The sequence below is a fragment of the Notolepis coatsorum genome, assembly GCF_963971535.1.
Source record: "Notolepis coatsorum genome assembly, chromosome: 2".
Classification (NCBI taxonomy): domain Eukaryota; kingdom Metazoa; phylum Chordata; class Actinopteri; order Aulopiformes; family Paralepididae; genus Notolepis; species Notolepis coatsorum.
Window position 1 is genome coordinate 191,253,865 of NC_140166.1, and position 27,584 is coordinate 191,281,448.

The following is a 27,584-nucleotide window of genomic DNA, read 5'->3' on the forward strand; positions in this document are numbered from 1 at the left end:
ATCAAATGCACACAGCACACACACCCACACGCACACACACACTCACTCAAACAAACAACACACTGCAGCACCCACTCTCCACACTTTAGATCACACAAACACACTTACACTTTATATTTATTGATAAAGGATTTGCACTACAACTCGTACACCTACTGTGAATTGTACCTAAACTGCACCTTGTCCATTTATGCCTTGCACTATATAGTATTGTATATTAGTACACTGCACAGTACTGTATATTGTATGGTAACTACGTCTACGAACATTGTACATATGTCTAAACTGAACACTGTGACCTCTTTTTTTTCTTCTAATTTTTACTATGTTTTTATTTCATACTTATCTTGTCATGCACAGTCTCTGGAGCGCAACAGTAAGAAGCATTTTGTACAAAAGTATTCTGTACTTCTGTATGACAACTATTAAAGAAACTTGAAACTTGAAACTTGAAACTACATCTGCGAGCAGAACGATGTTTGTTTACATCTGAACATGTGAGCTGTTCACTTTAAGTGGCCCCAGTGGGCTTGTGATCGGAGAGGTCAGTGATAATGGCTAAGGTACCTTAAGCCGTCACTCTCACATGTCTCTCTCTTTTAAGTGGTTTTCTGGAGTGTGCTACACACACGCATGCACGCACGCACGCACGCACACACACACACACACACACACACACACACACACACACACACACACACACACACACACACACACACACACACACACACACACACACACACACACACACACACACACACACACACACACACACACACACACACACACACACACACACACACACACACACACACACACACACACACACACACACACACACAGCATAATAGGAAATTAGATTGTTATAAGTATTTGAAAGCAAAGTAACATTAGGCTACATGTTTACAGTATATGGTTCCTATTTACATATAAACTTCACACAAGTTGGCACCTTTTGGCACTTGGCTAGCAAGAAATCTGTTGTAAATCAAAAATAAATGTGGATTGAATATAAAGCAGCTTGAATTAACCAAGCTAATTCTACAGTCGGCTGAAGCTCTAAGTCGTTTTGAGTGTAAATATGTTTGACCGTTCTCTCCGTCCCGATTTAATGTTGTACACTCAGCTTCATCCTCTGTATCCAGTAATTAAATTAATTAATTTGTTGTTTGTGAAAGTCAGGGTCAAACTCTCTTAAGGGTGCTCCAGCGGAGTGCACGTAATGTATTTCCTAATTACCGACAGGCTGATATTCACATCCCAGTCCTGCATGCTTCCTCCGTGGACCTCAAAACGACTCATCTGGGTTCAGATTAGTTCAGCTCCAGGAGTTTCCCCCAGTGGTCTGAAGGGACCCACGAGTGGTTTAGAGATAAACAAGTTCGGACCTCTTATCAGTGGGTGAAGTTTCTTCCTATTACCAACTCCAATTAAAACAGTCCTCTTTCATCATCCTCACACTTCCTACTGTAATAACAATTCATCAGGGGACATCTAAAACTCCTAGACGGAGAGGTAGGGGCAGAGGGGGAAATCTATTTTATGATTATTTCTTTATATAAATTACGTTTACTCAGTCAAAAATACGTCTTCCCACAAGTGTCTTTGGGCATTGGTCCAGTAAATTTGTGTCCGCTCTTAATCTTAGCTGGAAGACACGTTGAGGTGGTTTTGGCTTATGAAGGGAAGGCTCTGCTGAGAATGAAACTCTTGGGAATAGGATTGTTCTCTGAAGTTGAAAAGATTACTGTGTCTGTGTGTGGTTTTGCAAAATCGACCGAGTCATGCAGTATGAAAAAGTTGAAAAGGTTATTGGAATCTGAGCACAATTATGCAACGTGATTGCTTAGCGTTTCAATTATTTGCTGAAATACACTGAAATCTAAGTCCTGTACAAACTCCCTTACGGACAAAGGATTTGCCTGCCTTACTCAGCTACTGTACAGCACCTTCTGAGAAGCCAGACACCCACTGCAAACAACACCGGCAAAGTCAACATAGCCTCTGAATTAGAAGAGACTGGGGATGAAGCAAGGTGTCGATTAAAGGCTTGCCGGGCGAGGGGTGGCCATTTTGCTCTTATGTCATATTGGGATTCCTTTCCACCTCGTTAACAGGGTGTGCATATGGTCAATGTGGAATATAAGGAAGACAACAGGGAACCGGTCCTTAATATAATATATCCTTTGTTTCAGAGCTCCTACCGCAGGATAAGTTTAGTCTACATGGCGGAGATGTGTTTTGTTAAGGGATGCTTGTCTTGGCAAGGGGACCTTGGCCTTGCATGCTGTAAGGTGAGAGAGGTTTGGCTCAGTCACAGTTGGCAACGTGGAATACTAATTTGGGAGAGGAAATAAATTTAAACGTTAAAAGAAGCATCTCTAAGAAACTGTTCTTCTGTTCCATTGGCATCCTACTCCACCCAGGTGCACCGCACTGCGTCTCCCTTATGCTTCCCCCTTGGCAGAGACAGAGACAGAGCCCATTTTCAGTTTCTAGGGCTTAATGTCTGGTATAAACAGACAACAAGGACCTCATGTTTCCCTCCCGCTGATCTTGAAGAGGATCGCTCACTTACTGTAAGTGTTTTTAGTTTAAGGCGGCTTTACAGTTAACGGTTGGTTTGCACCATTACGAGATGACACAATGGTGTCAACTGGCACAAATCGAAATGGTAAAAGTTACACTCTCAAAAATCTATTCTGTCGTGCATTCAAAATGTCTTATTAAAGCAAATCAAATAAATGTCCTTCACTGGACTGATACAGGCTTAACAATGTATTTTTAAGGAACAAATTAATATTATTAATATGCATGACCAAACTAGGACTAATGAGGTCTTTATTACACCCTGCCTGAGAAGTGTTGGCGAGGGGGCATTGCAATCACTCCATCTGTGTCTGTCTGTCTGTCTGTCTGTCTGTCTGTCTGTCTGTCTGTCTGTCTGTCTGTCTGTCTGTCTGTCTGTCTGTCTGTCTGTCTGTCTGTCTGTCTGTCTGTCTGTCTGTCTGTCTGTCTGTCTGTCTGTCTGTCTGTCTGTCTGTCTGTCTGTCTGTCTGTCTGTCTGTCTGTCTGTCTGTCTGTCTGTGTAACCAATAACCATATAAACCATAACTCTTACAGTTCTGATCCGATCTGGATTAAACTTTAAGACATAGGCTGACTGCAGGCCCATGACCTGGATTCCCAAATGTTTCTAAAATCAGTCCACAACAAGTATTCTATTTTAATTAATTCCTAACATTGCCCATTGAAATCAATAATGAGGGTAAACATAAACGCAAGGGGGCACTACCACACAAAGCATCACCTAGACTCCTGTAATCAGCTCTTTGGCAACACTTTACAACATGCCAATGCCAGAGTCAGCCTCGTATTGGAGGTGAAATACCTGTGCATTAGAAACGACTCGAGTATTTAATGTTCGCTATTGGCCAATTGTTCTCTGTCATCTTGTTATAATCAGGTCATGCTCATGTTAAATGATGTATTATAAGTTGATACATCTAGTGATCTATGCACAAAATCAATATTTCTTTCCAGCAATCTCTTAGTTACAACAACATTGTGTTAGCTAGGCAACGTTGTGCTTAAATGTGAAGTATTTAGAATGTTCGCTATTTGGCCAAACAAGATGGCATGGTCAAAAGTAGGGGCAGAACACATGTCTCCAGAGAAGAAGAGAATCCAAACCAGGAGTTATTTTTTTCTAACGTTCTTTACAAGTGAAATACAAATACTTGTGCTGATTTAAGAGACCATTCACAAGTGTAGAAGTATAATTGGATGTGATGCGTTATCAAGTGCGCTGTTGTGGTTCATAAACTGACACGTTTCAGTGGTTTGATGAGTGAGCAGTGTGCACAGCTGTCAGACAGCGTTTCCAAAGTTTAGGTAAATTCTAGTGAGGTATCTTGCTCCATGGCAGGAATGAAATATAGCCCTATCCTAATAACAAATTGTCAAGGTGTATATAGCTGACGTTACCCAGATGGGTAGGGCTTTGCCCGGCTCATGCGGGTGTAGGCATCTCTCTGAGTGCCCTTCTAGTTTCCATTGCTTTGCAGGATTGCAGTCTGTCTCTGTTAACGGTTTTCACTGAAGAATATAGTCAGAAGAAAGTTCATATCCCCAGAACGATCTGGAATGACCTCTCCTTCCTTGACTTGTGTGTGGATGCCATCTCATATCAACTCAAAGACCTAGAAATGAAAATGGAAATATTTATATTGATTTAACAATTGAGAGACACACACACACACACACACACACACACACACACACACACACACACACACACACACACACACACACACACACACACACACACACACACACACACACACACACACACACACACACACACACACACACACACACACACACACACACACACACACACACACACACACACACACACACACACACACACACACACACACACACACACACACACACACACACACATTCTACCTCAACACACCTCTCAGCAGATCTACTGCCGTTGCCGTGTCCTGGCTGTTCTCCTCCTGATGTCAGAGCTGTCTCTGCGATTCTGGCTCCTGCTCTGCTGTTCTGAAGGGTAGGCCACCACCCGGGTGGATCCTCTCTGCACCTGCAGCCCCTCTGACTCCCTCATGTCCGTCGCCATCTGAGACAGTGTCTGGCCTGGATTGGTCTGGAGACGCTGGAAAAGGCTTTCCCTGTTCACCTTCCTCTCTGGGCAACTGAAGGTCAGGGCCACCCCGGAATCCGACTTCATCTCCCGGGAGAAACCGTCAGAGGTGCCGTCAAAGCAGCGTCCGATGGCGATCTCCTTGGCCACCCTTGGGTTCTGATCTGTGACGGTATAAATGCCATAGTTGTGTCCCAGAGGATCTACGGGGGCTAACATGTTGAAGGCATGTGACTCGTTGTTTTGAGGGACCGGCGGATGTTTGATCAGATACTCTTGCAGGAGGTCGTTGGTCTTGACCCTGCGACAGTTCCCCTGTGGGAGGATTGCTATGAGGGTCCTGTCCACCTCGGCCTGATCGAACAACATGCCGCCACATTTAAACTCCAAGCAGGCCGCAGAGGTGTTGGCCTCTCTCAGGTCCCGGGTGCTGCGTATATCTCTGAGGCCATAGAGTTTGCCCCTGGTCTCACCATGTGTGCCCCCTGTGTTCTTCGATCTGACCATTACCTCCTTTTGTCCCTGGATTTTGACTTTGATGTAGCAGGCCCTGAACTCTTGAGGATTTGGCCACCAGGAGAGGTAGTCCCCTGTCCACGTCGTCAAATCGTTCTCCTGGAAGGGAACAACGTTGTATTCATACTTATCCTTTTCCACTCGGAAGAATCTGAAATGGTTGGCATCGACAGGGGCATTCTCACAGCCTATTAAACTCGTGTAGGGATATATTGGCCCATTGGTTTCATCCAAATTATTGGGGTTAGGCTTGGCCAAGTTGATTTTGAAAGCTGTTTTCTTCAAGTCTGGATCGTCGTGGTCTGAGCGCTGATAGTCTATTTTATCCAGATACGGCTGAGACACTCCAATGATGTTTGGGTTCATCTTAGGGGAGGAAGGAGCAGCTTCCAATTCTTCTCCGCCCATCATCGCTGTGACATATGCTGTGTAAGCGTCGGGCATTATGGCATCACAGAAGGCCGGTAAACAGGCCCCGTTGGGTCCAGTTATCACACTGTCAAAGCGGCCCCACGCTCTGGGATTAGAAGAGTAGCCAGGTTTGGGCTCCAGGTTTATCAGGCTTATCACAACACCTTCCAGCTGTTCACTAGGGAGGAATTTATCGCTCATGTAAGCCCGGACTTTGACGTAGCAGCGTCTGTTTTCAGGTACGTCCAGATTAAATAGTCTACGCTCTCTAATCTCCATGTTGCCTATGAGGAACGTACGTTCCTCTCGTTTGCTCCTCCCATGACCACCAGTGGTTTTCTGGGTGTAGCTGAAGTCACTCTCCTCCTCCCAGACACCTGTATCTGGATTCAGCGACCACAGTTTCATTTTGGGGATGTGCTCTTCCATTCTGACGTGCTGCGTGTCGAGAAGGACCTGGATCGCCCCGGCCCCGAGGACCTCCCGGTTGGTCTCGTCTCTGAAGTCAACGGAGAACATGCCGTAGGTCCTCAGAGGGAGCATGTCCCCCTCCTCGTCCACAAAGTTGAGGTCACCGGGGGCTGCAGGAGCTGTGGTGATGTTTCTAGGGTCAATGAATGTGACGCTGGCCTTCACAGTCCCTTCATAGACCTCTCCATTTTCCTTATGGAAGGAATTGGGAGGAATAATGATCTGGCCTATGGGGTCCTCGCCTGCAATTTCTCCTAAGTCAATGGTATTGGTCTCCCCTGCATTAATATCAATCGGTGGCTTCTTTCTCATCACCTTCACATCATGGTAGATGGATCCGCCCCTCTTGTCGAAGATGAACACTTTAGGAGTGTCGATGAACTTCTCTGTGGGATCAACAAAGATCACGACCAGCCTCTGCGTGTCCGGGCTGATGTGTAACGTAAAGCCCCCTTTGTATCCAGTGGTGCCCATTCTCTCTTTACCAATGTAGATGTGTCCGAAACGCAGAGGCTCGCCGTTGTCAGCTGAGACCACTCTGCCGCGAACCAGAACTGCAGGCTGAATGCACTTCTGGCAGCCACACTTCGCCACGGCTCGGATGGGCAGGCCGTAGCTCCCACAGTCAATGGTTCGAGTCTCCATGCTTTGGACCCCACAACAGAACCCGGCTCCGTCCCTGCAGTGCATCTCAAAGTCCAGCGAGCCAGCACATTTGTTGTGGGGGCAGCGACCAGCGTTGTAGAACATGGAGTCTGTCCCTGGCTGAACGCAGTCCAGTGGTAATCTGATGAGGTGGTTCTCTGGAGTGGCGTTGCATGGTGGTGTACCTTTAGCTGTGGAATACACAGTACATTAAGAGTTAGCATTGATGTTGACAGATTTAGAAGATGTGTTAGTTGATACATGAGACTATTATGTTGCTATATGCACCATGCAAGAGTAATAACAGTCCAATTGGAAAATCATATGAATTCTATATAATAACTGAATTAATTTATTTGGTACAGGAATACAGAATTCCATAATTTGGAAAGGTTTAACCTTGCTCATATTACCTTGTTCGTGAAAACTTTACATATTATTATCTATTACATGAATTACAAAATCAATCACAGGCTACTATGTAATAAAATATTGCACTATATTATAGTCAAGATAATCATGGAACAACTTGAAAACAGCAACTTGTAGACTTGATTATTCAGCTAAATGTTGTTTATCTCTTTCTTTTTTAAGTGAGCATTTACACAGAACAGGAAAACACACATGCATACAAGTAAAACAATTTTTTTTAAAAGAGATAACATACTGTAGACATACACACACACATACTGTAGACATACACACACACACATATTGTAGACATACACACACATACTATAGACATACACACACACACACATATACTGTAGACACACACACACACTGTCTGCGTGGCCTGAGAATGCCCATGATCTGCCAAGTTGAGCAACGAAACATTCATGAAGTGGTCATTACACACAGAGTTGAAGAGAACATTTTGCGTACCAACCATCCAGATGGGAATGCAAAAGAAAGGATTATTGTTCACACAGACATTGGCAAAATGATTAATGTGCATGATATCATGGTCTGGTTCACGGTCCAGTGTTCTTATTAAAACCCTCATCTCCCCAAATAAAATAGGACTTCTTAAAAACCTTTAGCTTCAAGTGGTGTGATGGAACAGGAGCAGATGGGTTTTCTCACTGAACATTTCATTAAGTAGGATGGCGGAGGGCCGTGTAATGCCGTGACAAAAGAACCACTTTTGGAGCAAGGCGGACTTCTCACTCTGCACGGAGCCCTGGGCCTCACTGCTGCACTCACAGGGGCAGAGAGCTCATCCTGTAATGACCAGGGCCCCGGCTCTCCTTCTGAAGAGGCTTGGGGGGTTGAGTGGTTTAGCACACTCCCACACGCAGACCCTTTCGGTCAATCTATATCACGGATAACAAGCACCTTGGGGATATGCGTCTCCCACACACGGATGTGGACACGCATACCTGTCTGACTCGACCGAGGGAGAGGAGAAAGAAAGAAAGAAAGAAAGGCTGAACAGGATTTATTGACATTCTTGGATTTCACTTAAATGCGGGGAGTTGTGGAAGTGGGGTTTGAGGTTTTTAACGGGGTAGGGGGCTCATCTCTCACCGTAAGGAATCGCTGTTTAGAGTGGACGGCTTTCAACCAATGTAAACATAATAACTAGTCCCTGTGCCGCCGGATTCTGGGAGCCCTCGTATTTCATGATACAATTTTTCATTGAAATGAACATCTGACCCCCATCTAATTCACCTGTAGGACACTGCTGTGTCGTGTGACGGCTGTAATTGACAGACATGGTTCCTCCTCGTGGGTCAGTTGACTGGAACTCACATGCCTATGGCCATGTACATTCATGTACTGTATATTTATATTCATATGTCAGTGCACTGTTTTCTGTTGATCATAAGAATGTGTCCTCATGAATAATTTTACAATATCATAATGTCATGATGAAATCCTTCATGTAAGCATTCATTATTTAATAGAGTGCACATGGCCATTTCTGTGAACCGCACTGGTAGCACTTTATAATAACACCCTGTTATAATACATTTATAAGGTATTTGTAGATGATGAACTAATCATGAACAAACCATTTATATACATTCGTAAATGATTATTAAATCATTTATAACTATATTTGTATAACATTTACAAAGTATTTATAACGCATTAGTGGATAATGAACTAATCATGAACAAACCATTTATATACATTCATAAATGATTATTAAATAATTTATAACTATATTTTGTATAACATTTACAGATTAGTTCTACATTATTTATAACTCATTATCAACATTGTTTGTACTTGATTTGTTCATGAAAAATGGATATGAAAAAACGACTATACTGTATCTCTTTATTTTTCATGTTCAACAAATGATTTGTTAAGACATTCTAAAACATCTATAAATCATTTGCAGATGCTATTGTGTGCCCGAATCTGAAGTGAAGCCTATTCATCATTAACAAATGTCTAATGCAGTTAATTATTTGTTTACTTTTTCATCACCTGTTACAAATGTTGTAGACAGCTTTCGGATACACCCTTCTTTGTGACATCAAACAGTGACAGAATTAGGACTAAAGATAAATGCAATTTTATTAACATATAAAATACATGTGCATGACATATACTGTAGTGTAACATGGGGGGGCACTAGGACAAAATGGCATCCAATGTAATAAAAAAAAGTCAATCAACGAACTCGATTCTTGTACCGGATCTCCTCCCTGGTAAACAAGAATACCCTGAAGACTCTGGCAGGAGCACTCATTCAAGGGTACTACGACTATGCTTGCACCTCATGGTACCAAAGCACCTCAAAGGCACTAAAAACCAAATTACAAACATCTCAAAACAAACTAGTCAGACTACTGCTTGACCTGACTCCTAGAACCCACCTCACCCCTGCACACTTTGCCAACCTAGGATGGCTTAGAGTAGACAACTTGCAATGGGCCTGGTCTACAAGATACACTACACGACCAAGGTACCCATGTACATGTCAAAATACTTCCCAAAGGTCAGTGAATACCACAATCACAACACCAGAGGGAGCTCCACAAATCATGTAAAACCCAGATTCGGCTCAAACAAGGGACTAAACACGTTTCGCAATTATGCCACAACAATGTGGAACGCCCTACCCAAAGCTGTAAAGGAATGTAAATCACTACCCACCTTCAAAAACACTCTTAAAGAACACCTACGGGAGACTGCAATTCAAAAATGGCCCCTACAAATGTCCTAACCCAGTTGTACAATAAAGACCAAGCATGGCTTTGTCAGTATTCCAATGTACAGCCCCACCCAACCCCACCCCACCTACCCAACCTCCTCCAATGTACAGTTTCCATGTCAAATGTATGTCAGTACTCCAATGTACAGTGTGTGTCCCCCCCTACCCAACCCCCCCCCCCCCCCCCCCCCCCACCTCCAATGTACAGCCCCACCCCACCTACCCAACCTCCCCCAATGCACAGTTTCTATGTCAAATGTATATACTCTTCTTCTGGATTTTTTTTAGTATCACAAACAGTACTGTATTTGAAAATCTGGTATGTCATAAATGTATAGATGTAGCAGTACTGTCTATCTGTATGTCATGTGTGTCATATGATGAATTGAAAATGGGGGACCCTGATGGAAACAAGATGAAAGTCTTTCTCAGGTCTGCATCCTCTTAACAATTGTATGTATTGAGCTGTACTGTACTGTACCCATTCTGCAATCTGTTAATAAACTTTTCAATCAATCAATCAAAACCCAGGAGTACCCTGGCCAGGTAGAGTATCTAGAGAGGAAGTCTCACGCGAGTGAGAATTGACGTCACGTGTGTTGCCGTCTGTTTGAATGGAAGCACGATACATGCAGAACCAAGTTATCCGTGCTGCTCCTGCCCCACGCTTTTAATAAAGGTATGAGCAGGTTAAACACCTTTTTTGTTGGTAAATCTATTCCATCATTTCCGACCTACAAACAACTCTTATATGTTGTGTAGACGTACTTGATGTGGTGGGCGCTAACGTTACATTTGTTCCTAATGTGTGCTCAGTGCTCAGTATATTGCGGTATGTGATGAACACAAGGGTAATAATTATTTGTATTTTCAGACTGTATAGGCGCCGATACAGCCTGAAAATACAAATAATTATTACTCTTGTGTGTCGTGTCATCATCACATATAAGAGTTGTTTGTAGGTCGGAAATTTTCAAAGCGTCTACAAATGTGTTACTACACATTAAACAACATTATTTAATGATGAACAAATCAAGTACAAACAATGTTGATAATGAGTTATAAATAATGTAGAACTAATTTGTAAATGTTATACAAATATAGGTATAAATGATTTAATAATAATTTACGAATGTATATAAATTCTGTATCTCCTCTGTCATCGCAGGTGTGTGGTCTGATTACCTGATGAGTGCAGCTGTGCATATGCTGAGCTTAGCTTTCGTGACTGTCTGCGATCAAAATGCTTGATTGTGATTGGTCAATAGCGCTGTGTTACCCGTATCAGTGGTCATTATTGCACGTTGCCCATAGCAGCGGTCCGTTATCAAGAAATAACTGACCGCTGTCAGGGGCAACCGAGCGCTATATTGACCAATCACAGGCTGTAGTTTGGCCAACTTCACAACTGGATGCTGTGATGTGAATGCTGTCCATGTTAGTTTACCTTGACATGTTTTTTCAAATTTGATGGCGAAGTGCATTAAATCCTTTGAATGCAAAAAAAAGTGTCCTCTGTTCTTTAATTTCAGCATTGTCTATCACAGAACACATTCCATTGTGGGCAGAGTGTATGCTTGGTTTCATTCCAGCCTTGCCTAAACACCAGCTGATGATTTCACTAATTGGCTCACCTCTTCAACTAACTCACCTGGTGCAATGTGTAGTTAAAATGAAAACTTGGCCTACGATGGAATGAGTTTGAGACCCCTGGTCTATCCCTTGCAATAAAAAAAAGTTTTAAAGGGGAACTATTTTACTATTTCTTTCACTATTTGGGCACTTTTACACAATTCCTGTGAGTCTATGGAACACCTCTGTAATATATATATTTTTTTTATTCATTGTTTTGTATTTCTAATCAAGTCCTCAAAAACAGCATTTTTCTACCTCAAGATTTCGAGCTGTTTTGAGCCTGGGCTGCAGGGCGCCACCTAAACCACTGTGCACCGTCGTGTTTGCCTGAACATTAACATGCAGCAGTGACTATATGACATCACATATAGGCACATTTTCAAACGACTGTTCAGTGAGGGTGAATATTGTGAGAGGAGAATTGGAAGAATGCGCCAATATGAGAATTTTGAGACATAGATCATATTAATATAAGTTCACATAGCTAGGAAACAATGCTAAACACTCAAAAAGGCCATTTATAAGATAGTTCCCCTTTAACTGTTACTTTTTAGTACTTAAAGACATTTAAAAGTAGAAACTTTTTAACTTTTACTCAAGTGTGTTTTTAGCCAGATACACTGACTTTTACTTGAGTACGATTTTGAGACAGTACCCATACTTTTACTTAAGTATCCTTTCTGGGTACTTTTTACACCCCTGGGTGGGCATAGGACCCCAGGAAGACTAGAGGCTCTTTCATGAGTCTCTAATGGGGATCCTTTAATAAACATAAACATAAACATAAACATAGGTCCTATACGTACCGACAACGGTGAGCAAGGCCTGCGAGGACTTGATGCTGCCTGCAGGGCTGCTGGCTTTACAGTAGTAGTGTCCAGCCTGCTCCGGCTTCAGGTTCCTCAGCACTAGGTCCTCCTCATACTTGTACACATTCCTGTCCAGCATAGTCCCATTATGGTACCTGGAGAGTGGAACAAAATGGTCAAAAAACTAAACTGGTCACAGTCGAATACATTGAGAAACAGAGGGGGGAGGGGGGGGGGGGAGAGAGAGAGAGTATTCTGTATTTCTGTATGACAAATAATAAAGAAACTTGAGAGAGAGAGAGAGAGAGAGAGAGAGAGAGAGAGAGAGAGAGAGAGAGAGAGAGAGAGAGAGAGAGAGAGAGAGAGAGAGAGAGAGATACGTCATCATATTCCAAAACGCCACTTCCGTGTCCTGTTGCTTCCAGAGGGGATATTCAAAGCCAGTCAAATGGTGCCGTGCTGTGTCCCGTGTTGCAGTAATATAAATTATGTCCACAAAACAGTCTCTTACTACCGCTTTTCTCCGTTACCATCTTTTTTGCTACAGTTTTATTTATATTAAAAAAGAAAAAAAAGTGTTACATCGGCCGCATTAGACTAAACATGCTAGTGGACAGTACACAGAAGTAATTCATGACGTCACACTAGCCATCCCTATACATTTATACTGTAGCAGCCAAACTCAAGCATCTGATTTACATGATTCTTTAAACAAAATGATCAGCAATAGTAATAAAGGACCATAGCAAGCATGCACTCTATTATGAGTTGAAATGTATTGGATTGTATACTGAGTTATTTAATAATAATAATAATCATAATATATGATGATATTTATTTTTGACTGTCTAAGATGTCTCAGAGATATGTTTTCTCTGTTTTAATTATTGTTTCTGTCAAGTCTTTTGGTTAAATACATTTCCCAGGCTTGGGTTAATAGAGGTTCACGAAAAGTTCTAAAGGCCTCCAAATCTCTTGTTACCGTTACTCTACTGTTGTTTTGATTATATTAGAATGGTTTTTTCCCTCCAGAATCCTCATCTCACCAGTAGTATTTGTCGGGTGTGGGTGATCCGGTCGCCTTGCAGCACAGCAGCACACGTCCTCCGGCGTAGCGTACCTTGTCCTCTGGGTGCTTGACGACGTATGGTTTTTCTGTTCAGAAGAGAAGGGAGGAAACCCACAATGCTTCACTCTGATTGTTTTGAATGGTACCACAGGGTCTTCAGAACCCATAAAACTCAATCGGGCCTTACTGTTTAAACTCTCATTTGCTCTCTGTGCTTATGAGAAATGATTGGTGTGGGGGTTACGGTTTAAAAACACTGCTCAGTTGGATCTTTCTCAGCTGTGTGGAGTTTCCACATGTGGAAGTGTACATTAACTGCTTCAGACTCTACTTCATGGCTTCCTTGAGTTGCATAATATTGTTGTTTTATACATGTTTCCCATAGAGTCTGGAAACAGTCTGACTGCCTCAGTAGAGCTATTGAGTCAGTCTCAAAGCAGCGTAATGTTGAAATGTATCAGCAGATTAAAAATTAAATCATAAATATATACTAAGTATTTGTAAAGAATAAAACATTCTAACTGATTGATATGAAACTAATGCTTTGACATCACATCAATCACTTGAGTGAAAGTACAGTCAATCATCAACCTACCAAGCCTCTTTTTATAGTTTAAAATGTATTTATTTGTATTTTGATCTCTTTTTTGTTCTAGTATTACTTTTATGTTTTTTCTTGCTGCTTCTGCTGCTGACAACACCCCAATTGCACCGATTGGCTTGACTGACCTAATACAAATTCATTGAGTGATTCATTGATTAAGAAGGTAGTTAGGTGGAGTAGGTGAAGAGGTAGGGTATGGTGTCATTTTGTTGATATGACTCAAGTGAACTTTAAACTAAACTCTACCTCTCTTAAAATGCATGTCGACGGCAAAAGATTGGACAGACATTGGACATTAAAACTCACCAGCTGACTTGAGGACCGCCCGTACCCAGGACTTTCCTGTGGTGTTACTGGACGTGGAGACGGCAGCCGGGGCAAACTTCTCCTTCGTGATGGACAGCTGAGTGGGAGTGGAGGAGCAGACCCCCGGGAGGCTGAACTGGCCCCTGGTGTCTGTCCGGGCATGGATGATCTTGGGTCGGTCGGCCAGTGTCACCCTGGCTCCTGCCACGGGCACCCCAGTCAGGCTGAGCACCTCTCCCCGCAGTATGTGGCCGTCACACACACAGCGGCTGCAGTCCTGCGTGGGCCGGCCCTCAGTACACACACGCTTACATTTGGCTGGGAAGAGAGAGAGAGAGAGAGAGAGAGAGAGAGAGAGAGAGAGAGAGAGAGAGAGAGAGAGAGAGAGAGAGAGAGAGAGAGAGAGAGAGAGAGAGAGAGAGAGAGAGAGAGAGTTATTTTACAATATACACCATATTTGACTTCCATCCACACTGTATATGTGTACACGTCATATAATAGCTCTTGCTATACCTGGGCATGGTTTCTTGCCACATTTCTGGACTTCTATGGGACGTCCAAAACACTGCACCGTCACTGAGTCTCTCACACAGGTCCTCCTTCTGACCCTACGACCCCTGCCGCAGGTCACTGAGCAGGCACCCCACCGACCCCACAGACTCCACTTGGCTACTCACATAGGAAGGCAGGAAACACAGTACACGACACAAAGTCAATACAAGAAAATAGAAATCTCCATTTTTTGTTTATTTCCATTTACCTGGCAAAACATTCCATTAACACTTTCAGCGCCAATCACGTAATGTTACTTGTTTGCTCGCCAACCGTTGAGCGCCAAAAACGTTATATTACGTTTTTAGATAGTTTTTTCTTTTTTTCAATTTGAATATCCTATACACTCTCACGGACCACAGTGTTACCATTGGAACTCATTCTGAGACCTCGAGAGTGCAATGCCGGCCGAATCCTGCTAGGTGGCAGTATCGCCTACCCTTTGAAACCTTATTTCACACTGTGTTACATTTTATATGATCTGGGAGGATAATTTGGACTTGGGCAAGTGAAACGGTTAATTCGAGCAACTTGGAACACGTTTAGCACACTTGATGCATATGTTGTGCCATTTCATGTCAGGGACCCGATGGACATCAATACTGGAAATCGTGATCAGACAATTGGAATACGCATTTTGGGATACCTCCTAGTAAAGGTAAGGACTATATGACAGCAATCCTACTTTGATCCAACAATGATTTCACATCGATCGCAACGATCAACATAGTATTCAAAACATATGCCGTTGCTGACGATCAGAGCATCAAAAAACGACCCCCCCCCCCCCTTTGATGCATTCATGATGAAACATAATGCCTATTATATACCTTTGATTTGGAAATAGTAACGTGTCCAGATGAGCAACGCAAACGACTTTAGCAAAATTTACGCTCCATAATGCAGCTTCCAGGAATTAGCCCGGATCACTCTGAAACTATACAATATTCACCACGGGATAACACGCGAACATATACATGAAAAAAAATCATTATAGTTAATTGTAAAATAGCGACAGTAGTGTGATTATTGTCAAACCCTATAAATAGCATTTGGAATAGGTCTTTCTTTCCGAATGAATGCAGCATGGTTAATCTATATAGCGTTATTGGAATACTACGGGGTGCGCTGACTGTGCTCCGCGGGGAGCTGTTTTCAGAGATAGGTCAGTCTATTTGCCAAGAGAACATAATATTAACTAGAGTCCGTTACCCGAGACACATTCTCCTTGATTTGTACCGCAATTTGGGACCCAAATTGGAGCGTGGAACAAAACGCACAAATGCCATCCCCATGCACATTCAAGCCCTTCTACCCTCGGGTCTTTGGCCACCGGCACGGTCCATCATGATATTGGAGATGGATCGAGCAATAGACTGTTACTGTACCACCCATTTAACTGTCAAAGCTCCATCACAAATTCACTTATGTGAATAGAAAGGGATTCCACTCAGTCAATGTTGCGACGCGCATTTGGCTGATACATGTCGTTGCTGGTGACCGGGAGGAAGGCACGTATTGTATTGAATTCAATTGTAATGTTATTACTGGGGTATCTGTAATTAAAATATCGCTTAAATGCAGGTGATCTGGGTTATCCACTGAAGCCATAGTTAATGACTCTGACCAACCCAACGAACGACCCAACAGGAGTGCAATGCTCACGCGCGAACAAGAGCCCTTTAGAGCGCAGTTGGCCTGCTTGTTTGGCACGGGGGGCAGACGCAGAACACCCAACTCCAAACGCGATTAAATATTGTTTAAAATAAAAAGCGAAATACTATTATTTTGTGTGTCATGTTTCCAAATAAGATTGGTCACAAAGAAATGCTTTCTAGCTTCAACTTGTTGAAACTTCATTGAGAGCGAGATTGATCATGGAGGACTCGCTCTCAGTGAAGTTTCAAGTCCGCTTAGTCCATTATTCTACATTCCATGGGGGTGTTTCATTACCATATATGGTTAATTAGGGGCAGTTCAGTATGCAAATGCTTACAATCATGCACGAGCATAGACGGTAAGAACATTGGTATTTATCAACACGGAGTGTGCGTACGACCTGTGCACGCATGGTTGAGACTTTCTAAATGCCGTGCTTAGGAACGAAAATAGAACACTTTCTATGCATGATTGATAAATGAGGGCCCATGCATTTCACCAGAGGGGTCAAAGTTCAGGGTCAGCCATTTGCAGCACCACTCCATCAAGAACAAACATTAAATGTTCCAAAAGTTCCAATTCTAAAGCCTAAAATAAGCAAATGGCTAGATTTAATGAGCTGCTCGGGGCCATGGCTAGTGGAGGCCTGACTGGACAGCTGAATCGATGAGAGGCAGTTTGGCAGGTTGGCCTTGCAGGCCAAGTCATATGGCATGTCTACTCTTCCTCAATGGGACAGGTAGCCTATTGGAGACAGGTCTGTTCCTTGGTGCAGTGTGACAGCCCTCCACGGATCAAAGCCCTGCAGTGCTACAACATCAAAGATGCAGTTAAGGAGAATGACAGATAATTGGACAAAGCTCACAGCTAAAATCCCAGTAGTAAAAAAAAAAGAAGAAAAGCAGCAACGGCCTTTTTCTTTTACGATGAAACCTTGTCGTCTCCATAATGGCTTTTTTCCTCTTTACCCACTGACAGAGCTTTGCATTTCTGAACATGGGGATTGTAAATGAACCCATGATGTTCCCTGCCAGATCTCTTGGCAGCAGATAAATGAATATGAATGTCCTAATATCTGAGATGACCGTGGCAGGCGGCTGCCTGTTTGATGATGGAATGGCCTGACATACCCACTGGAACTGAGAGGCCGACAGCTACAATAAGGCTACAGTTTGTTCAATACATTCTTTCTTTTGGTACATTATTTATTTAATTTGACCATTGTTTGCTACAAGGATATTCAATGGTATCAATGTGATAGCAGTCATTATTTTAGTGTCTTCCTGTTACTGTAGTATCTTGTGCTTCTGATCAGAATCAGAGTCACATATTCACCAATGTACATAGATACACGTGTACCGTAAATACACCAGAATTTGACACAGCCATCAGCGTAGGGACATAAAGCAACTTACATTTTGACAGGACGAAGGACGACACACGGGCTAAACCGCATAATAATTATGTAGAGTCTAGACTATACACAGCATATTTAGTATTTAACATATGCATGTACTATATATACTGTGTGTGCCGTGTGTGTGTGCCGTGCGTGTGTGCGCGCGCGCGTGTGTGTGTGTGTGTGTGTATTTATTTATATTTTCATGCACAATTGAATTGACCTTATATTGAATTGACCTACTGCTGCCATTGTCCCTGTATTTCCAGCACTGTAAAAAAATGAATGTTTTTTCACGGGAAATTCACTGTATTATTTTACAGATTACTTTTGTTTTTCTACTTTAACACACCCTGCGCCAAAAACGAGTTTACTCGTTATTGCCCGCCAATCTAATAACGCCAACAACGAGTTGACTCGTTTTTATGATAGTTATTTCCTTTATTCGCTTTTGGCATTCATAATTCATCCAGGAAGGCTCCGGGAGCCAGCTGGACCCTGTCTGATATTTCAACGACTCAATACTGCCGCCTGGTGGATTTCGGGCGAGTTGCACTCCACTCTAAACCGGATGTGGCGCTCTGTGCATCGGGGGAAATCCTCCGGCAGAGATATCTTGTTATGTTGATCAAGACAAACACTCAAGTGCATTTGATCGCTTTCAAGACGCAATAATCAATATGCTTTCAGCGTTTATTGCGTCATACAAACGGAAAATGGATCTAGCAGATCGACATCAGATAATTGGATTTTTTTTTTCCAGACGCATCGGCCACAGGTAAGAGGAATCTAACGTTAATTCCAGCTCGATTGTCCATTTATTTCATTGCAATCCATCTGCTCAAATTATGATGTCTTACTAAGGAAAGCCGTTACTGACAATCAAGGAATCATAAACGAACCCCCCCCCCCCTTTCCTTCACGCATGATGGAGCATAATGTATACCGAGCATATGCATTTGAATTTTTGGTAACACTTTAAAATAATATATAATTAACAGATGTCTAATAGTTTGTTTATTTGTGGACTTTTATGAATACACACAAAGCAATTACCAGACTTGTCTTTTCATGTTTAACAAATGATTTGTTAAGACATTCATAAAACATCTATAAATCATTTGCAGATGCTATCGTGTGTCCTAATCTGAAGTGAAGCCTATTCATCATTAACAAATGTTTAATACAGTTAATTATTTGTTTACTTTTTCATCACCTGTTACAAATGTTGTAGACAGATTCCTAATGTGTGCTCAGTATATTGCGGGTAATAATTATTTGTATTTTCAGGCTGTATAGGCGCCGATACAGCCTGAAAATACAAATAATTATTACCCTTGTGTGTCGTGTCATCATCACATACCGCAATATACTGAGCACACATTAGGAACAAACACATACTTCGAATGTAACGTTAGTGCCCACCACATCAAGTACGTCTACACAACATATAAGAGTTGTAGGTCGGAAATTATGGAATAGATTTACCAACAAAAAAGGTGTTTAGCCTGCTCATACCTTAATAAAAGCGTGGGACAGCACGAATAACTTGGCTCTGCTAGTATCGTGCTTCCATTCAAACAGACGGCAACACACATCGAAGTCAAGTCTCACTCGCGTGAGAGTTCTGTATACATACTCTGTCAATACCTGGCCAGGGTACTCCTGGTTCCTAGTGCCCCCCATGTTACACTACAGTATATGTCATGCACATGTATTAATAAAATTGCATTTATCTATAGTCCTAATTCTGTCACTGTTTGATGTCACAAAGAAGGGTGTATCCGAAAGCTATCTACAACATTTGTAACAGGTGATGAAAAAGTAAACAAATAATTAACTGTATTAGACATTTGTTGATGATGAATAGGCTTCACTTCAGATTAGGGCACACAATAGCATCTGCAAATGATTTATAGATGTTTTATGAATGTCTTAACAAATCATTTGTTGAACATGAACAAATAAATGGAGGTACAGTATAGTCGTTTTTTCATATCCATTTTTCAAAGCATTTACAAATGTGTTACTACACATTAAACAACATTATTTAATGATGAACAAATCAAGTACAAACAATGTTGATAATGAGTTATAAATAATGTAGAACTAATTTGTAAATGTTATACAAATATAGTTATAAATGGTTTAATAATAATTTACGAATGTATATAAATGGTTTGTTCATGATTAGTTCATTATCTACAAATACCTTATAAAGGTCTTATAACTGAGTGTTATTATAAAGTGTTACAGAATTTTTTAATATAGCGTGTATAGGAACGAAACACCAATTGATTATGTGTAATATGCGTCTGGGCCTATAACTCGCGTTCTAGGAATTACTGATATACACTCCAAAAACATAGTTATATTCACGACGGTACTAACACGACAATGTATGAATGGAAAAATATAACGTTCCCACATCCGGAACGATAGATACCCGATGTTGAATGGGCCATAGTAATGTCGATATAGCTATAATATTTAAAAAGTTATAGCCCTGCAAAGAAGGTAAGCGACTCCATAGGCTTACAGCACTGGCATAGAGTGGTATAAGATGGGCAAACTGCGTGTCACAGAATGTGTTAAGTGTAAATGCCATAAAAATACAGTAAATTACCTTTTATCAAAATATTAACCATTAAATAAAGGTTATAATCTATAAATGTATTTGATTTACTGTAATTTGACAGTAAGTATTTGGCAACCATTGATGCCAGACATTTACCGTTTTCTTGCAGCTTTTTTTCTTACAGTGTGTGGCTGAACTTTGTGAAAGATGCTAGCTAGCGTGGATATTCCAAAACCAAATAAATAAAGCATATACAAGCACAAAACTTGCATAAAGCATAAACAAACACAAAACATGTTAAAAAAAAAGATGTCCAAGAGTATTTTTGTTATGAATAAAGTAAAGGATGTGTTAGAGTATGAGGCAATGAGAACACTCTACTGTTCACTCATCTCACCTTATTAGTTATTGTGTTGAAGTATGGGGGATAATGGGACTAATATAAAACCATAATACTACAGAAGAGGGCTGTAAGAATCACACATAAAGTGAATTATCGAGAACACATAAACATATTTATTTATTAAATCTAGAATAATTAAACTTGAAGACATGGTTACGTTTCAAACAGTGTTAATTATGTTTAGGGCAAGAAATAAGATACTGCCAGAAAAGTTACTGTACAACATCTTTTTCATTTAGAAAGTGAGTTTTGTAGGAGAAATTTTTTTTTTAGTCAGTTTGCACGTACCACACTTAAACAGATGTGTCCTTCAGTTATTGGTGTACAGTTGTGGAATTTTCTCCATAGTGAGCTTAAGGGATGTAATAGTGTTTCAATTAAAAAATTATTATAAAAAGAAATAATTTAGTCAGTATGAGACTGTGGATTGTTTGTTTCTTTGTATATGGTATGAATTGTTATTTTGTGTAAATTAGGTTGTATGCCGACCATCAAGTGATACTTGTTTAGGAATAGGGGGCAGGTAACCATACGATTTATTCTTCTTCCTGCTCCTTTTGCCCATGGTAGAACTGTATTTATGATTTTGTATGAAAACTGTATGATTGTATTGCTTCCATGTGGCAAATAAAACTCTGAATCTGAATCTGAATCTGAAAGCTCCTTATAACAAATATATCTGTAAAGAAATAGATGAAGGGGCTTGCCGTTCTTTCTTCAAAATCGACAGACTTTGAATTGGCTAATATGTCCCTTTCTAGATAGCCTACAGTGTCATGAGCTCCTGGGAGTTGAAAGACAAAAATAGGCAAGCTGGCAGCTGCGTCCTTGTTGCCTAGGTGACTATTATCCCTTTGGTACAAGGTGTATGCTATGTATTTCTTTATTGATTTATTTGTTTACTGATCTCTCCACACACAAGCACACATGAAAACACACACAACACAACATTCTGCACTCGCACACACACAAACGCACCACAGGTCACTTTAAACACACAAGAAAAGGACACTTTAAAGGAAGGGAAAGGACATTTTAAGAAAATAACTTGTTGTGATTGTGTAGAGTATAGTTAGTAACAGCAAGTATAGCATAGGGACATAGAAGAAAAACTGCACATTGTATAGGAATGTACTGTAGCTACATAGGATCCAGTGCCTTTAAGCAATGTATTACTGTAACATGTCTATTTTACCATGTCTATTCTAGTTATCTTTTTATTATTATTACTACTACTATTGTTTTATTGCACAATCGAAGCGGGCATGGCCAACCACATTTCACTGTATGCCCTGGTATGTATGTGATGAATAAACTCTTGAATCTTGAAATGATGATCCCTGTTGCCTGACACTAGAGGTAGCTTGTCTTCATGGGTTGGTGTTTTTGGACCCTCACCTGTGCATGGAGGGGTGGCACACTCGATCCTCTCTGAGTGGTGTCCCGGGCACGCCGGTACAAACAGCAGGGGTAAGGGCTGGGTGCTCACACACCTCCGCTGGCGGACCTGTACCCCCACGTCACTGCAGGCTGTGGTGGAACATGGACCCCAGGTGCTCCAGTCGGTCCAATAGGCCTGGACTGAACACAACACACACACAGTGAGCAGAGCATGATGACATGAGTAGAACAGGATGACATCTTTAATGGTCCCTTGTTGATATGTAGATCGTTTTGCCATAGCAGAAAAAGGAGATTGTCGCCAGTGAGCCTTTTTTCCAGTGCTCATAAGTGCGTGCGTGCGTGTGTGTGTGTGTGTGTGTGTGTGTGCACATAAGCAGCGCAAATTAATGCTGTCTGTGAGAAGCTCTGCTCTGTGCAGCTCGGGAGGACAGGAAACTGGGGCTGTTGCGGAAGAGGTTGACCGATCTGTATGTTGTGACTTGATGGAACCACGGTATAATCGTTTTTTTCCTCTCACTCTTGTATATACCTGCATATATTTTTTTAAATAATTTTTATTTTAATGTTTATTTTTGTTTATTATTTATTTATTTTTGTTTACTCCAAAAAGATAGTATGAGGTGATATCGAGTCCACATAACCAAGGGTCTTGGGGGATGAGGACTGTACCTTCTCTGATCCTTTAGGGATCAAAGTCCTCGTTGGCCTGTCGAATTGGAAATAACATTTTTGTAGATGAAAGTTATAGCTTAGGCCCGGGGATGGAAATGATCGATTCATAACTGGTGGCAGTTTGACGAACTGGGGTTTTGAACTTTGGTCGGTTTGGGTGATCCGTTGATTTGTGTGATTCTGTAACAGCCTAAACTAAGCCAATATGCCTCTCCTCTCCACAGTTGTCTAAAACGGTTGTGCCGGTTCAAATGAGAACGTAGCCTAGGATTGTCTAGGGACTCTCGCAAGTCCTACCTGATTTAAAGAGAGACTCAACAGTTGGAATATACTGTTAAAACCATTTGCTTAGTGACAGTCAGGGAAATAGATACAGGGGTGTCATTGGAGAGAATGCAGTGGCTTGGGTCTCAACACACTTCTGCATTATGAACATCATACAAGTCTTGTGAATTACCCCAAGGGGATTAATAAAGGAACACTAGACTTAAGGTTAAGGTATATAAACATTGACTAAAGGTAATGGCATGTGACTTTAAACCGAAAAGGCACATTCACAAGTTCCTGGTCATGCTAGTGTATGGGGGAAGGTGGTCACGACACATTCTGTGGGTGGAAAAGATCCACGCAAAACATGCATGCGAGTCATACATGCTTTCTCTTTTTATCTTTATCTTTTTGTCCTTTGTCTATGTTCATTTACTGTCCTGTATGGTTGTTTGTTTGTTGTTGTTCTATGTCAGGTGTTCCTCGAAAAAGAGCTCTTTGAGCTCAAGCTTCTTACCGAAATAAAGGTAAAAAAAATAATAAAAAATAATAGAGTATATACATCTGTGTGCCTACGTGAGCTGTAGGGTTGTTGTTTGTATCAGTGGTACCTGGGGGACACTGGAAGCGGACATGGTAGTTGGAGCAGATGCGGCCGTAGGGCTGCTCCTTGTTGACGCACCAGAAGCCCTTGTCGAGGCTGGAGTGGACCACCTCCCCGGTCTCTGCCGCGGCCACCCAGTCGGTGGTGCGAGCCTCCATGGCTGTGGGCCGGACGCACACCCTCTCTCTGTAGTAGAAGCGAATGGCCTCCAGGCGCTCATAGTCCCCGTTCCCCCCTGGGTGGTCGATGTTGAACCATGATGTCCACTCTGTGACGCCTGCAAGGAGGGATGGGACACATGGGTAAAAACCAGACCTGAGCCTTGATAAGCCCCCCCCCCCCCCCCCCCCCCCCCTCATTCATGTATTTTAATGTCGACAATTTAAAACAGGGCAGGACTTCAGTGGAAAAAGAGAAAACCCTGTCCTTTTCATAAAAATATGTTTCGTTGTTGTGCTTGAACTCCTGCCCTCCATGGTTCTATTCAAAACGGCTATTGGGGAGGGTGGTGGTGGTGGGGGTGGGGGGGGGGGGGGCAATGGTTATGAATCAGACTGTATAGAGACAGGATGGAGGTAGAGAGAAGAAGAAGAAGAAAGGGATGAGAATCAATGAAGAGAGAAAGGGGGGGGTTCAGTTAAAGCTGCTCTTACATGGAAGGGAGACACGTGTCAGCAGCACCAAAGGAGAGACAGAAGGGAGAAAAGAGAGAGAGAGAGAGAGAGAGAGAGAGGGTGGGGGGGGGGTTACAACATTTAGGAGGTCTGCTACTGCCATTTGAGGCCGGGTTCAGACACCCCCGGGAGCCCAGTGTGGCCCAAGTTCCTTCCAAGCCCAGAGGTCGGCTCTATGATGCGGCACGTTGTCTGGCCTATGTCTGCCACATGTTCAGAGCTCCCAGCAGTTCAGCGGGAAGAGATGTGAAGAAATAACCGGTGTAGCAAGCTGTTACAGAATAATGCATTTCCCCCACTCCACTAATACATATTACATAACCTCCCTGGGGGGAATCTAGAGTCCATTAAGGTGATGTGTACGGGGACTCTGGGAGGGTACGTAGGTTATGGGGAGGGTCCGTGGAGGGTATGTGGAGTGTACGGGGAGGGTCCGTGGAGGGTATGTGGAGTGTATGGGGAGGGTCCGTGGAGGGTATGTGGAGTGTACGGGGAGGGTCCGTGGAGGGTCCGTGGAGGGTATGTGGAGGGTACGTGGAGGGTATGTGGAGGGTATGTGGAGGGTATGTGGAGGGTCCGTGGAGGGTATGTGGAGGGTACGTGGAGGGTACGGGGAGGGTCCGTGGAGGGTATGTGGAGGGTACGTGGAGGGTATGTGGAGGGTCCGTGGAGGGTATGTGGAGGGTACGGGGAGGGTCCGTGGAGGGTCCGTGGAGGGTATGTGGAGGGTACGTGGAGGGTCCGTGGAGGGTATGTGGAGTGTAAGTGGAGGGTCCATGGAGGGTATGTGGAGGGTAAGTGGAGGGTCCATGGAGGGTATGTGGAGTGTAAGTGGAGGGTCCATGGAGGGTATGTGGACTGTACGGAGAGGGTCCATGGAGGGTATGTGGAGGGTAAGTGGAGGGTCCATGGAGGGTATGTGGAGTGTAAGTGGAGGGTCCATGGAGGGTATGTGGAGTGTAAGTGGAGGGTCCATGGAGGGTATGTGGAGTGTAAGTGGAGGGTCCATGGAGGGTATGTGGAGGGTATGTGAACTTGTAAGTCGCTTTGGATAAAAGCGTCAGCTAAATGACTAAATGTAAATGTAAATGTATGTGGAGGGTACGTGGAGGGTATGTGGAGGGTATGTGGAGGGTACGTGGAGGGTCCGTGGAGGGTATGTGGACTGTACGGAGAGGGTCCATGGAGGGTATGTGGAGTGTAAGTGGAGGGTATGTGGAGTGTAAGTGGAGGGTCCATGGAGGGTATGTGGAGGGTACGTGGAGGGTCCGTGGAGGGTATGTGGAGTGTAAGTGGAGGGTCCGTGGAGGGTATGTGGAGTGTACGGGGAGGGTCCGTGGAGGGTATGTGGAGTGTACGGGGAGGGTCCATGGAGGGTATGTGGAGTGCACTGAAGGCAATCTGGATACGAACTGAACACTGGTCCTCCATATTCAATTAAAAACAGTTGTTAAAGGTAGAATCCGTAATGGCTTCAAAACAGCAGCCTCTTTAAGTTTAGTAACTTGTTCTACTGCCATCTCTTGGTAGAGCCTGACGTGTGGCCAGCAGTAGCAAGTACCCCTCCCTTATCCCCACTCAAATCCAACCCACACATCAGACCAAAAGGAAGATATATGTAAACAAAGTGCAATACCAAGCGGGGCTCTTTTGCCCAGAGGTCGCTGTTTGACGACATATTCTACCTTTAAATCATAAAATAGCTTGTACTTTTCAACCCCGAAGATGACAGAAACACTTTATTTGAATTTCCTGTAGCCTGTGGCTACAGTTTAACAGCGTGCCTTGGCTTGACTACTAACTGTCACAGGATGCAGTGAATAGTTGATTACATCAAACTGCACAATGTTTTTTCCATGTTCCTGTGTCATTGGGTTCTTTGGTGTTCTGCTATGTACTCTGCACTGCCTCTCTAGAGATATCTAGATATAGAAATAATAATAATAATAATAATAATAATAATAATAATAATAATAATAATAATAATAATAATAATAATAATAATAATAATAATAATAATAATAATAATAATAATAATAATAATAATAATAATAATAATAATAATAATAATAATAATAATAATAATAATAATAATAATAATAATAATAATAATAATAATAATAATAATAATAATAATAATAATAATAATAATAATAATAATAATAATAATAATAATAATAATAATAATAATAATAATAATAATAATAATAATAATAATAATAATAATAATAATAATAATAATAATAATAATAATAATAATAATAATAATAATAATAATAATGCATTTAATATATAAGGCGCCTTTCAGGACACTCAAGGTCGCCATACAACAATTAAAAACAGTTCATTAACAATCACAATCAAGTTTACAATAAAATCAGACATACGCCTGTCTAAACAGGTGGGTTTTGAGGTGGGTTTTAAATGGGATGATGGAGTCAATGTTCCTGATGTCGGGGGGGAGGGAGTTCCAGAGGCGAGGGGCAGAGCAGCTGAAGGCTCTTGACCCCATGGTGGACCGACGGGCTGGGGGGACGGTCAGGTTGATGGAGGAGACAGACCTGAGGGACCGGGTGGGAATGTGGATGTGGAGGAGGTCGGACAGGTATGGAGGGGCGAGGTTATGGATGGCCTTGAATGTATGGAGGAGGATCTTGTAATCTATGCTGTGTTTAATGGGAAGCCAGTGTAGTTGGCGTAGGACGGGGGTGATGTGACTGATGACAGGGGTTCTGGTTATTATACGGGCAGCAGCGTTCTGGACCAGTTGGAACTTATGGAGGAGTTTGTGGGGGAGACCAAAGAGAAGGGAGTTGCAGTAATCCAAGCGGGAAGTGACAAGGGAGTGGACCAGGATTGCGGCACTGTTGGGAGTGAGTGAAGGGCGGAGGCGGTTGATGTTGCAAAGGTGGAAGTAAGCAGACCAGATGGTGTTGTTGATGTGGGAATGGAATGATAGGGTGCTGTCGAGGATGACACCCAGACTCTTGACCTGGGGGGAGGGGGAAACCAAGGAGTGTTTCGAGTGCGCTTACTCGGCATGGTGATTGGAACCCAGA

At 42.4% G+C, this 27,584-nt stretch overlaps 1 protein-coding gene across 1 annotated transcript; it reads right to left on the bottom strand.

The window, feature by feature from the left end:
- Positions 1-63: 63 nt before the first annotated feature.
- Positions 64-27,567, bottom strand: cilp2 (cartilage intermediate layer protein 2; the record flags this gene model as incomplete). Its single annotated transcript, XM_084308434.1, has 9 exons — positions 64-4,202; positions 4,484-6,909; positions 12,332-12,489; positions 13,381-13,489; positions 14,314-14,631; positions 14,827-14,982; positions 22,303-22,485; positions 23,859-24,128; positions 27,561-27,567. 8 exons carry the CDS (start codon positions 27,565-27,567, stop codon positions 4,496-4,498), a joined length of 3,615 nt encoding a protein of 1,204 aa, XP_084164560.1. The 3' UTR covers positions 64-4,202; positions 4,484-4,495.
- Positions 27,568-27,584: the final 17 nt, after the last annotated feature.